This window comes from Pinus tabuliformis, chromosome 1_2, assembly GCF_031772625.1.
Source record: "Pinus tabuliformis cultivar Carrire ecotype Pingquan chromosome 1_2, CPIR1, whole genome shotgun sequence".
Taxonomy (NCBI): domain Eukaryota; kingdom Viridiplantae; phylum Streptophyta; class Pinopsida; order Pinales; family Pinaceae; genus Pinus; species Pinus tabuliformis.
The window spans coordinates 403769777-403784545 of record NC_142298.1 but is presented as its reverse complement, the minus strand read 5'-3'; the positions used below and the strand labels follow the sequence as shown (position 1 = coordinate 403784545).

General features: G+C 37.9%; 1 protein-coding gene across 1 annotated transcript in view; it reads right to left on the bottom strand.

Annotated features, from left to right (window-relative positions):
* LOC149206056 (tetratricopeptide repeat (TPR)-containing protein) overlaps positions 1-10330 on the bottom strand; it is a 310884-nt gene extending 300554 nt beyond the window's left edge. Inside the window, exons 1-4 of the mRNA XM_089395272.1 lie at positions 10227-10330; positions 10010-10117; positions 9225-9395; positions 8953-9041 (exon numbers count right to left, since the gene is read on the bottom strand). Coding sequence (XP_089251398.1) covers positions 8953-9041; positions 9225-9395; positions 10010-10117; positions 10227-10295 — 437 coding nt within the window. The 5' untranslated portion in view covers positions 10296-10330. The remainder of the gene's footprint in view (positions 1-8952; positions 9042-9224; positions 9396-10009; positions 10118-10226) is intronic.
* Positions 10331-14769: the final 4439 nt, after the last annotated feature.

Here is a 14769-nt window from a genome sequence, read left to right as displayed (position 1 = left end):
TTATTGAGCTATATGGTGGGCTCGTCACCAATAGGTTGTTATTTGCACATTAAGATATAATTAGGGGCTTAATTAGTCAAATTAGGCTAAATTGAACTTCTAAAGGCTCATATAAATAAAAGAGATCCTCATTTGTCTTGGATCATCACTTGGATTTGGGATATCTCTCTCTAAAGAATTCGGACATATAATTGTGGAATGATTTGGATGAATAAATGCATTTTGATGTATGGAAAATTTTCGCTATCTCTCTTGGAGCTTCTTGTTAGCAAGATTGTGGATGGATATACTCTTCTTTGTCTTGTAAGTGTAATATAATGTTATATTTCTGTTTTAATGAATGTCTAACAATGGAATCATTTTCTTATGGTGAAATAATGTGCCCTAACTAATGAGAATTAGTGGAATCATTGAAACTATTGGAGATTTTTGCATGTGTTACTCATTGGACAAAGAATGAATGAATGTTCCTAGGGGATAATTTGCATTTGCATCCTTGAAACTCCATAATAATTGTCATCGAAGTGTAAAAGTATAAAGTTGTCATGTAGTTACATCCATAGATAGTGAAGTTGCTTCTTTAGGCCTCCTTGAAGAGAGAAGTTCCCAAATCTTGATCATTTTTAATCCACTCTTCTGAATGTTGAAAAGTGTAACTAGGTTTGGTCTTCATAATGATATGTAATTGTGACTTTTGTAAAGAAGAAAAATAAAATTATTATTGTGATGCTTGCTTCATGGGTTTCATGAGAAAGAGATTTTATTTTTAGATTGTTCCAATTGAGAGCCTTTAGGATTTGTCATAAAAGTCAAAAAGAGTCAATGTCATGTATGAGGAACCCTTCTTGGGCATGTTACACATGTATATGAATCTATAGAATTGTCAAGAAGCCCTCCAAGACCAGAACAAGTCACTCCTCTTCAAGTCGGCCTCTAGATGAAGTGAAGAACTCATGTCGACTTCACCTAATGGAAACACACCTATTTGAATACACACGTCGGCTTATTTATACATGACAACCACTATATATATGTGTGTATAGGGTCTTCACATTTCATATAGTCAACAAGTTCGGATCTCTCTGAAATTCGGATCATAGTTATAGTGACAAGTAAAGAGACAAGTTCGGATATCTATTACAGTGACAAGCATTTCGGACAGCTCGGATAGGTGATTTTATCTTTGGTGCTACTACAAAAAGAGTTTGCAGTATATATACAGTGATGAAGTCTCACCACAGTGATACAATCTCAGTGGAATCTCAGTAAAGGTCTCGGTGCTATCTCAAAGAAAAGATACCAGTGCTATCTCTGGAAAAAGGTCTCGGTACTAGCTTAGGAAGAAGTCTCGGTGCTACCACAAAGGATTGTGTATTTAGTTTCGGTCTCATTGCAGAAGGAGAAGTTCGGTGTCATTACAAGTGACCACAGGATTCAGTACAATGACCTCAAGTGATCTTATACAATAAGAAATTTGAAGCTTAAGTGTAGTAGAAGGAACCAAGAAAGAGGGTCTCCATCTTTGTCTCGGTTGTAACTTTGTCTCGGTGGTAACTATGTCTCAGTGCTAAGAAGGTCAAAGTGGAAAAGGAGTCAAGCAAAAGAAAAGAGCAGAAGACAGTCAAGAGAACTAGTGTCTTAGTCTTGGAGTGGCTAATAGGTCAAGGGTCTTGGTATTCGTCAATTGGAATCTCTATAAGAAGAATTTGTGTGGGTTTTCCTCTCAAAGAGTGAGAAGTTTTGGCCCTGGCTCATAGCCTACATTCTGCGTCTCTTGTCTATTTATGTTCATGCATTGGTAGTTGTTTAATGAAGAAGAACACTAATAACTTAAGAAAAGAAGATCCTAATCTAAGGTTGTAAAAAGCACTCACAAGCAGTTACTAATGGAAGAGAAATCACCTAATACTTGATGCCCTAGATTTCTCAACACCCAATAGCTAGGCATTGGTCCTCAATCCTTGGTGATCATATTAACTCATTGAAATATCATTATTTCACCTCTTTTCTTCCTATTTTCTTCGTCCCCAAGGATACGGAGATTTTCTAGGGCTTGGTGCGAAATTTTAGGGAGGAAGAATTTTGGGATTTCGTCCAGACAAATTTCTTCATTTGTGTCTCCTCTAGGGATCCTCCAGTTTTGAATGAATTCTGACGATGGAATTTCAACTAAACTGATGCCCTAGCTATCACACCGAGTGGGAACCCTTGAGGTTGTTTTTGACTTTGGGATTTCTTGAAGGTTTGCACTTTGTAGTTCATCATTCAAAACTTTTTCTCTTAACTATAGTTGACCATTGGATGAACCTTTACCTCGATATATCTTTCAACCTTAGGTCTCTTGCAGTGTTTCTCTCAAGGGGTTTTTCATGGAAAGTCATCCTAGCTTCTCCCAAAGCTGACACTTTGATCAAATCTTTCCATTGAATGAACCATCCTTACCTCACTTTGAACCCTAGTATAGGCATATTAATCTCAAGTGAGGAAAATTGGAAGTCTTGATCTTAGGCACTCATCATTATCGAACATTCGTGAGCCCAAGGTCTCGTCATCCTTCATAGGTTTTTCTTGGAGAGCCTTTTAGCTTCCTTTCAAGCATTTGAACCATTAATTGAGCCTCTCCTTTGAATGGGCCTTGGAAATCACATCATACCTTGCCATTGATCCTATCTTTCAAGTGATTTCCCTTATACCAGTACTCCTCCCATCAATGAAAGTCCGTAAAGAGCAGGGGACATTGAATGAGGTGACAGTGGGTCTTTGTCCCATTGTTGTCATTTGTTCTAGTAGTTTTCACTTAGGTACCCCTCCTTGGACCCCTGCTAGATTGTGTGGCAACAGGGACCTAGTACGGAAGGATATAGAAGGCTTCTAGTGGGCAGAAGAGAGCAAGTTTTGCAATGCAAGTCAAGGAGGTAGCACAAGAACAGTTGCATGCTAGAGGGTCAAGATCAAGTAGTGATCAAGGCAATTCGATTAAAACAATAAAATAAATACAAGATACTTATCTTTTGAGATCATAACATCTCCCTTTTGATCTTTAATCTTCTTGAATCCAACCTATAAATTAACTTCATCATCAAGATGTCAAATCTTCTAGAAGCTAGAGTTCCTTTATTTAAGCGAAAGCAATCAATCCACAGGCCCTGGGCATTCATTTCCAACCCCTTTTGAATTGATAGGACTAACATTTGTTTGGCTATGGTTTCAACTCCAAACCCTAATAACCTTTTAAATTTAGTCTAGGGTTTACAAATCCTAGATGAGTAACATGCATCTGTTCCAATCTTCATTATTCTTGATCAGCATTACAAGAGATCTGACCATAAACCCTTGGTCATCCTTGTTCAAATCTTTACAGGGTTTTACAAACCCAAAAACATTGATCAGACATTCATACTCAAATCCTCAAAAATAGTTGATTCAGACTTTCAAGCTTTGACCTCCTCTTATTTCTCCCTTGCTTGCATTAGATTCTATTGTCCAAAGCTACATGCATGCAATGATTTTTCAAATCAAGAAATTCTACAACATTATTGTAGCATTGGATCATTATTCAAATCTAGGCTTATTTTCAAACATAGGATTTCATCTAGAGAGAGACATTGGACTTCAAGCAAAAAGTAACATTTGTATATGTAGTAGACCTTTTGCTTAATAGAAGTTATTTACAGACTTGCAATTTGATCATCCCTTACAGAGCCATCCATCATAACACATTTCGGTCTTCAGATTGTTGTGATAATCTTTATTTCAATGCAACTTCTCATAAATTCTAACTTGCTTAGTAGGAGGTGTAATCTTGACATCCCATCTTCATCATCCTAGGATTTTGTCAACAAACCCTAAGTCCATACTTGTTCAAATTCTGATGCCAACTAGGGTTCACAAAGCCTAGATTTCTCAATTAGAAAATCCTTCATTCAAAACAACATTCAAATATTGAACCCTTCGAAATCAGTGGCCTTTGCTATTACAATTTATATGACTTTAAGAGCTAAAGTCTCAGACTTCATTCTGCATATATCTCAGTTTTTCACATTTCAAGCTTCGCTTTAGAAGAACAACAACTTTCAAATAATAATTCACAGGAGCTCATAATTCAAATGATACATACCAGTTAGACAGGCCGGCTCTGACTTGCTTTCACTGTTCTTACACTTATATATATAAAAAGAACATAGCATTCAGGACTCCCACTAGACCTTTTTTTAGATATGTCAGAGATATGCCTTCGATCTTTACGCTTTTCACCAATCCACTGTAACGTCTTAGACGGACTATTCCACAACAAACTTGGATCACTTGAAGAGATAAGGAAATTTGAACTAGGATTTATCCACTGAGACTCGCATGATCGTTGTAATTCGGGCTAATTAGGCTCAGACTCTTAGTGTAATGGCTTCAAATTCAGAGTTTTTACATACAATCAAGAATAGAAGAGAGCCTAAAGATCGCACAGAGATAAGGAGCCTTACATTGCATAGCCACAATACTTCATATTATAGACTCAAATTTTGCATTGCTTTCTTATATTAGCATAAATTCTAGAGACTTCAGACTTCACATATAAACTGAGCCCTTCGCATATATCATATCATAGATATGACAAGCTATATCCGTCGCATATATCATAGAGTAACGTTCCTCAAATCCTTACATATAACCACGGAAAAACGTACCTCGAGACTTCACATATAATCACGAAACAACGTGCATCAGTGCTTGCACATAATTAGTGTCACATAAGAGATAGAACCTCAAGTCGTATTCATCAAACTCAAAACTTTCTCTTAGAACTCGCATTGTGATAATACTTGAAGCTCAATCATAATTTACAAAGGCTTTGGATTTTATAGAGGAGAAACACAGATGAGCACTTCTTCAATAACAGAGACTCGGACTTATATTTCTTCAAACTATGCTTTAATTTGGATCACGGATTTTCCACAAAGGAGTAGGCTTCATATTTGCATAACAATGTTATCGCAGAGAGGTGTCAATACTTACCTTCAGATGCCACACGGACTTGCCTTTAACCATCAAGATGATTTGTATAGTTCCACAGAAAATCAAAGCCTCAAGTCCGCACTGAAATAGGTGATCATCTTTTCAAAACAGCTCACATGAACCATACAAAACTCAAAGTGGTCGATTCCTTGTTTGTCTCCTTGATCTAATTAGAAGAACGCAGATATGCCTCTTCCCAAGGTGATAATGCAAGGTGATTTCTTCCCAAAACTGATCTTCAACCTTGCTATGATCCCATGTTGATCCTCTAGGGCACCAAGCTAGAAATATTTTTTCTTCATCATGATAACAGCTTCCACTGATCAGTTAGCATTAAATCCACATTACATTTATTCAAGAAATCATTAAGTAGTTATACAGAAGAAAAATATCAATCATTAAACAAGAAAGAGCATTAGAACATACCATGAAACCATGAGACACAAAAATTAGGCCTGAGACCAGGGCAAAACCCATAAGGGGAAAACCCAGAAAATTCTTTCCTTATGAGAGAGAGAGAGTTTCAGATTTATCAATACATCAGAAATAACCATAGCAAGATAATAGTCAAACTAGTAACCAAGCACAAGAGAGATCTCAAGCAAAGTGTCAATCCTTCAGATTTCGGCTCCTCCTTTTGCTCCCAAATTCGCTGGATCAGAGATAATCAAGAGACAATTGATGAGTCCAAATGAGGAGAGATGATCTCCTTTATACAGATTTCATAGGGGGTCGAATGGGTGCCTCCCAGGGGCCCAGCTGACTTAAATAATGAGGCCGAATTGAATATTTGGAGGTAAAAAAAATTCAAATCCAATTTTTTTCTATTTTTCTACATGATGAAAATACAGACCATGGCTACCATATTTTCCAACAGGAAGTAGTTACCAAATTTGAAAGCTTGTTCTAGCCTTGTTTGCTCTACAAAAACGTCACTTGTTTGTTAGCATGTGTACCGGGTGTTGATCATCACCCTTGCATTTATATGATAGATAAAATACGTACTGAAAAGGTAAAGATAACTAAACGCAATCTAATCTAGAATGCAACACAACCACATGAAAAATGCAACAAGTAGAATGCAATGCAACTACCTACTCTAACCTATGCTAGCATACAATAGATCACCTTAGTCATATAACCAACGTAACCAACATATCATTAGATCAACATCAAAACAAGGAAGCATTACAGTCATCTATATCATAACAGTCACATGTTGTATCACAAGGGCAGGAGGTGGGAAAATAAATGAACCATGGATCAGTTTTGCTACCACAAAAAGGGACAGAGGGTGAAAAGGGAGAATCCAAATTTTGCCTGCACTTGTTAATTCTTTCTTGCAGCCTGAATATGGAGTAATCAATGATCAACTTCAGGAATTTTTCCCCAACAGCTATTTCAGGCATACAACTCTCATTGATGGCCCTAGGGACATACTGCGATACAAGTGGGAACACAAAGGCCACTCCTATAAAAGCACGCAGAAGCATGAAGCAAATCTAAACTATGATATGTTAGATAATATCTATGAGCTAAGACCATGAAATGGGAAGCAAATTGTAATGCAGAAACATGCAAGTACTTCTACGAACCCTAAAAATAAAATATCTAATGATGGAAGAGTGGGGAGAAGGCCATGCTTGAAGGGCATAGGTCAACCACCCTCAAAGCCCTCTCCCCTACCATCTAAGGTCGAAGCAAAGAAACTCGTGATAGATAACTAACCAAAGAATCTGGAAGAGGAACTAGAAGAGCCAGGTAGCTTAGTCTAATAAATGTATTGCTATTTGGATGATGTAGCCCTGTGCCAAGATCTAGAGGAAATCACCTGTTTTCTGGTGCCATGTCAGCAGCAGTCTTGACATCTAATGCAACATCCTTCTAAGGACCTCACTAGCTGAGTCTTGATGACCTCCCAGGGTCTCACATATCTAGCAGTTGATTAAGTGTTGCACTCTACCAATCTCTTGGTGCTTCCATCTATTGGAAGCACAAGAAAGAAAGTGGTAATCGGACAAGAGGTGTCCAATCTAGGTAGGAGTGACCAGAGAGAGTGAGATCTAAGGTCGAGGACTTCCCTCATGTAAAAAGCCAAGTATCTCTAGTCCAAAAATCGGTAAAAGAAAAAGACAGTTGTGAGACTCCCTGAAAAGATGCTGAAAGGATCTCTAATCTTGTAATAGATGGGACAAAATAAGTGCTCCTATGTCTCAATCTCATGAAGATGGCAGAGCTGGCAGATCCTGTCTCCTTGCATGATATGATGATTGGTTTTGACCCGAAGTCAATGAGAGCACACCTGAAACTGCCCAGAGGGATCCTCAAAACATGCATCCAACGCCTAAGCAAGTAAAGCGGTTGAACATTAAGACTGTCCCTCAACCCCATCGACTGCTCTACATAGATGGCCATTTTGCGGTTTAACACCCCTGGTGGATCAACCCAGGTAACCTGAACAAACTATCTGGAGATGTCTTCTCCGATAATCTTATTCAACTCCCACTTGGATGGCAAAAGTCGACTGGGGGAATTAAGAGAAAATTTAAAAGGGAGGAGGAAATCCATTCAAATGTAAATTGAGTAAAGTAGGCAGGTGATGTCTACAAACCAACAACGAGCCCAACCAGAAGTGTTGGTTGTGGTTATGGCCTCCAAAGAGCAATAAGCAAGATAAGGGCAGTGTTCTCTGTCAGCTAAGGAATCAGCATGGCCCCAAATCCAGTGCAATGTGAGACCAGACTAAAGATGGTTCCAATCCTAAATGGGAGGGCCACAAACTCTACCTGCATAATGGCCCAGGGGAATGTCCCCTTGCATCTGATAATGCAGCAGAGCATCATGATTTGAACTCTCTCTATCATGGCCCAGTCCAACTCAAGTAGACTAAGCCCCAAACCTCCAACCCATAAAGACTTGTGGACCTAATAAGGCTGTCCATAATGTCCATCTTGGGAAAAATGTCATAAAAGTGGTTCTAAAAGCACCAACACTCACGAAGAAAAAGGGAGCCATATCCTTTGTTAGTCAGAAGCTCAAAGGCTTTCCTCATCCCAAACTTGGGCACAGAGAACTAAATACCTGTACCCTAAGTGTGCGTAGGTAGTGGTGATCTTGACCTCCACCCCTCTAGAAGTAAAAATGATACTTTGAAATGATACTCTTCATCCATTAAAGATCATGACCATGGTTTTGCCAAGGCATGAAATTGTCTCCATAACGGGGTGAAGGACAAGAGGATCATGTCATCAGCAAAAAGGAGAATGGAGATCAAAACCTAATGAAGAAGACACTCATCCCTTCACTGGATATGTCCCTAGACAAAAGGCTCCAACTCATTAATGTAAATCCCAAAGAATGTATAGGAAAAACGACATCCCTGATTCTCCATTTCTAAGGAGTCACCAACCCAATCTACATTATACCTATTTTTGTTTAAAATAATATAAGATTCCCTTATTTCAACAATTAGAAAAGCTAATATGTACTGTTTATAACTTTAACCTTTGAAAATACAGGGGTGGAAATGAGCTTTCCTATTTAACGTGTGAAATTTCATTAAAAACACAGAAATTAGGTCTCACAGTTCACTGAGGTGGAAAGGTGTTTGCTGTACATCCTGAAGGTTATGTTCCACTATTTTGAAATTACCAATCGTATTTAAAACTTGAATTTATATGTGTAATACAAGATGCTGTATACTATTGTTATGAAAATAGTTCCCTAAGGATAATCTTTAAAAATAGAAGGAAAATAAAGGAAGTTATGCATCAATATTTAGAACGTGCAAACCAAAGTAACAGTTAAGAGCAGCAAAATAAATAATGTTTTAACTGAAGCAACGTAAATATGGAGGCAACATACTATCATAGCTTATAATCTCAACAATAAGTTACAGATGGGGAAGCCCAATTTACTTCGTGATGAAAAAAAATTATATACCTATGGAGGTAAGCAACTCCAAGGTTTGCAAGGGCATCCAAATTGTCCGGTGCAACAGATAACAGAGATGATAAGATAGAAATTGAACTCTGCATATTAGCACAGAACAAGCAGTTAAGTAGACCAACTTTCTATTCAAAATAGTAAAGTCAAAGTACTGTCAAACACAAAATTCTTCCAGATCAAGCAAAAGAAACATGGATGAGAAGAGTTTGATGAAGCAGATAAAAAGAGAAGCAAAAATAAAAAGAATGAGGGAACAAAATTATTACCTGCACATGGCCTGTTTTGAGAAGTAGCAATCCAAGGGTATTCCAAACAGATGCTTGTTGATTGTCCGCCTGAACAGATTCGTTCAGCTTGCAAACTATGTCATGAATCTCCTCATCTTGAAGACCTTTATCTGGGATACAATGTTCTCCAATCTTACCTTGTAAAAGGCACTAGCAATAACATTTGCAAAACTAATTATTGTGGCAAGATTTATATGGCAACCAGTAACTGGTCCTAAAGCTAACTAAATTTTACTTATACAATAATAAAAAATAAAAAATAAAAATTGAGTTTTCAGTCACCATCAGATTAGAGGCTATAAACTAAAAAATAGAACTGGCTAACATGATGTCCAAAACTTCCAAATGAATATTTGGATTTGGGTAATATGTATCTAGAATTGGTCAGAATCTTCCAACATGTTCATACTTCAAAAGCTACTTCCATGAGAAAACGCAAATTAAAAAGACAGGTTTACACATCTACAAGCAAACAGGGCACACTGACTACTACAAATAAGTGAGATATCAATATCCAATTCTGCATCACCAGTTCAATATGGATGGAATTCAAGGGTTTAGAATCTAAGTGGCCCAAACTAGAGTTATTATGCTCTGTAAGGTTTAGAAAACAATAGTAGGATTCTTTATTTGATTTTAGATCTTAAATTCCATGTAAAAGAAAAGATTCCTGAATACAGTAGCAATAATATGTTTGTATGATCATCTTCAGGCAGACCATATTCTATGTCTGCTTGAGGACTAAGTAACAAAATCCACAGTACCTGGGCATGGTGAATCTGAACTAAAGAAAGCAACTGAGGTCTGCTTTGTCCTGATTCCTCCTCAGATTGCTTTAAAATTTCAGTTGATTTCTGAAATTCCACTACTGCCTGCAGTCATAATGCTAACAAAAGTTTACAAACTATGCCAGCCTATTTACCAAAAAGAAAAAAGTTGGACATTGGATTACGCATGCCATGAGTACAGTCTAGAACTAACCTTCATTGGCTGACCCAATCTTTGGTACATTAGACCAAGGATAAAATGAGCATGAGCATTTTTGGGCATCTTACGAGCAGCATGCACCAGACCCTAGCACCACAAGCAGGAAAAGGTAAGAAATTCTGATTTCTCTCTCACATAGTAAACCTTCAAAAAATTCAAGAATCCAGGTTGTCAATTGACAGAATTGCGAACTAAGTATCAATTTGTTGTCACCAAGTTAAAACAGCAAGGTGATATGGAACTGTTCCACTTGTTGGGTTATTTAAAAACTGATGTGCATAAATCTGAAACAGGTAACCATTCTCTTAGAAACTAAGAATAAACACAAACAAACAAAAAATACAAGTATTATGAAAGTCTCCCAACACGTGATTTATCAGATGTACTACACGTGACTAGGATAAGTTTACCATAAACAAACACTAACACTAACTGGCACAAAAAGCAGGGTCATTCCTTTTGTGATTCGCTTGATGGGCCCCAAAATGATTAGAGAAAGAGAAGCAGCAAGTTACTTTCCTGTGCATCACACACATCCATTAAATATGCTTCATAACAATGAAGAACATCAACTATCAAGAGATCACATTACCAACATGGAAAATAAAACACATTGCATGGCAAAACATGAGATTCCTAAACAAATATTCCCCAATGGGATAATTGACACAAAATAAAAATGTCTCCAGGCAGTGAACGAGATTTGTTGCGACTTTAGGGCACCCAATGCCCATTCTCTTAGAAATATAACCTTAATCAGAAATCCTAAGAAAAAAAAAAGTTGGATATGTATTAACCCATTATACTAATTTAGGTGAGTGTCGAATTGTCTATGCCACAAATTATGCTAAGGGAAATCCAAATATAGAGAAAAATGGAGGAAAAGGCTTCCTAATCAGATGACACTTCTGGAAAAATGCTAGCCCCTAACAACTTCTAAAACATCCTTGCGCTCTAGCATTTGACTGTCTGTTGTGGCACAAATTGCTAGTTTCCTCTTGACATTTGACTAGCTACACTGCATTAAGTTCATCTTGATACAGCAAATCACACACATATAAAGGATAAACGTAAATCTGAAATAAGAATAAGCACTAAAAAAAAATCGTTCAAACAGCTCCAAAGAGCTTTATAGGTGCATACCAGGCAAGATAGTAGTAATTGCTGATGAGAATTTTAGCTCAGATAGGAACTTCCACACAGGTTCAGTTAGAATGTGCAAGAAGTAGTTCAAGATAATTTCGAAAAGTAGTTCTATTTTGTAATTGACTTTAGTAAAAAAGTAAGAGTTTTATATACAGTAGTCCAGTCTAAAAATATATCTCATGCATGACTTAGACTAGGAGTGATCTTAAAAATTGATTCACCACTGAAGTATAAAAACAAGGGAAGGTGAAAGGCTTTCAACAAACATGAGCAGTTGCATAAATTGAGCAACCAAGATAGAGAGAGTGAGAGAGAACAGAATTCAGGCAGAGGTGAATTAAGGCTGTTAGTTTTTGGTAGCAGCAGACAGGTGTTATAGTCTCTATGGTGTCTCAGAGGCTAAGGAACACAAGATCTCCAAAACCCAGAAAAGGTTTCACAAGAAATGCCTTAGAAATACCTCAATTAGATTAATTGATTAATAATTAAATATTTCCTAAGTCTAACTAAGGAAAACTGGTTAATTAAATCAGATTAATTGAGGAAAATCATTTTTGCTCTAGAGACTTCTGAAAAAGTCATTTGATGGAGTCAAGATGATCTTAGCCATCGATTGAGATGTGATCATGGCCATTGAAAGTCCAACAGGAGTTTATAAGAGCAAGTCGATGGGGTTTGGAGAGACATAGAATAACAAAAGACAATTGAGCAGTTCGACTCCCCAGTTGCAGTGTTTCAGCAAGGGCGTAGTTGAAGCAGAGGGAGACACCAGCAATGGGGTTTTCAGCAATGAGAATTTCAAGAGAAATTCTCTGGAGGTTTCTAGCATTCTAGTGTTAGGAAGGGAGGCCGAGATTTCCAGCAAAGGAGGCCGAAATAGCAGTGTGAGTTAGCCAGTTTACTCAGTGCGTGTAGCAGGAGTATTATTTCCACTTCTAGTTCTCGGAAGTGTGAGTAGCCTCAGGAGGTAGAGGGAGGCAATTCGACTTATAGGAAAGTGATTCCAAAGGTTGTGCAAATTTTCCAGAGTCACCAATGTGCATTTCTTGCTAGCAGTGCGAATTGGTAGGAGTGCGAGTTGGCTAGAAGAAGGCCGAATTAATTTGTTGGAGGGAAAAGTGATTTCCCAGTTATTTTGCCAATGGAGATAATTTGCTGGAAGCCTTGCCAATGAATAGGCAAGCAGTTGTACTCTCTATTTTGTTGAAGAACAATAATAAAACCCCTATCTGTTGCACTGGTTTTCCCCACAATGGGGTTTTTCCAAGGACAATTGTCCAAAAATAATGGTGTCCAATTTTTTGTGTGCATTATTTTCTCAGTTCCAGTATTTAATTTTGTGAAGAATTGCAGTAATGAAATTATCATTATTTGTCGTAATATTTTTTTAAGACAATTCAACTGCATAAGTTAGGTGATAATTTCACATGGTATTAGAGCGGATTTAGCACAAAGGGTTTGCCGCAAAAAGGGTTTTGCAAGAGTGAATCAGCGCAGGGCCTGGAAGAGAACACACGAGGGTTTTATAACCCAGTTTATTAATTTCTCTGGTGTATTTGAGTTCGCAGATTTTCCAAAGATGGCCATAGAAGGATTCAGAGATCAAGATAATTTGGATTTGTCTTCTAGGTTGGAAGATGAAGTCGATCTCATAGCTTGCCTCTCTAGCTCCACGTCCATAGTTGTTTGGTACATAGACAGTGGAGCGTCAACACATATGACGGCTGTTAGAGATTACTTCTCCAGCTACATGGAGGAGGAGATTGACTTCCAGATTCAGATGAGAAACAAAACGAAGTGTAGTCCAATCAGAAGAGGTACCATCAGTATTCAGAGGGAGTCAGGCAAGAACTCTAGTGTTACAAATGTGTTGCATCATGCATGTGCTAGGTTTGGACATGAACCTGATTTCAATTTTTACACTACAAGATAAGGGATATGATGTCTACTTCGTAGGGCAGAAGGTGTTCATTAAACACCAAAGTTGGAAGAAGGTGAAGTAGATTGGAGTTCGAAGCAACAAGCTTTACAGGTTGCAGCTAAATTCTCCAAAGGCACTAGTTAGTAGCAACAGTAGCAGTGGTAGAAACTTGGGAGAATTGTGGCATAGGAGAATGGGACATTTACACCATGGAGCACTTAAGATGCTCAGGGAGACTCTGACGAGTGTTCCAGAACTAAGCACAGAACATGATGATGTGCACAAGGGTTGCACACTTGGGAAGTTTGCTAAGGCAGCATTCCCAACAAGTGACAATAGAGCAGATGGTGTGTTTCAGCTTGTACATTCAGATATTTGTACCCGATGTCCACCAGATCTCTCAGAGGGTACAAGTACTTCGTCACCTTCATAGATGACTACTCCAAGAGGACCTGGATCTACTTTCTGAAGACGAAGGATGAAGTCTTTGGTCCCTTCATGTTGAATTTGTAACTATGGTCGGACTTCATAATGTACTTGTGGTCACTTGATGTAGTTATATTTATCATTGTAAAGCATATTTATAAATGCTTGAGTCAAAGGAAAACTCATTTTGAGTCAAAGTCCCATTATGACTTTTTAAAGATGTAAATTTGAATTTTTAAAATTGAGATTTTTGGCTCCAAAAGTGACAAGATGGCTTCCCTCCAAGTCAAGTAGGCCCTAGCCAAGAGACATGTCTTTTCACGCTAGACAGACTACTATATAAAGGCAGCTCAAGCTCCTCATTCGGCAAATTCACATTCCTCACTCAAGACAGCTTTTGAGCAAGTGAAGGAGGTTAAGAAGGATGAAGAAGGACAAAGAAAGAAGGTCGAGTTTCTCTCTCTCTCCTCTCTCATCAACTCACACATGTGGATAGAAGTCTCTCTTTGAGATTCACATCTTTCTGGAGCAGCAGCTACAGAAGGGCCGAAATTCTGGGCTACTAAACAGTTGTTGGGAGGCCGAAATTTCTGGATCAGAAAGGCAAAACGAAGTGCAGGATCAGTTTGGGTGACTTGACTTGGACGAGAAGACCAAGTTTGACCATAGGTCTAGGTGTGTCTCTTATTGAACAAGAATTTCTCTATTGAAAAGGTTGTTGGGTTTTTCCCCGTAGTGGGTTTTCCTAGGGTAAATCTTGTCTCTCTTTTGTGCATTGTGATCTCTACTGTTCTACTATTCTTTATTGTTGAATTTATGAAGTATAATTGTTGAATGATATATTGGAACAAGTTAAAAGAAGATCTACATCAAAAGTAATTATCAGAATTTCAGAAATATTGTGCTAACCCTAATTGCACTAGAAAATCAACATGGAATTAGAGCTTTGGTGACAAAAGGAAGGTATATTGAGATCACTTTTGCAGAAACCCTAGAGAGAGCATCTTACTAAAGTCCTTGTATATTGGCTCCTATGGCTTCCTC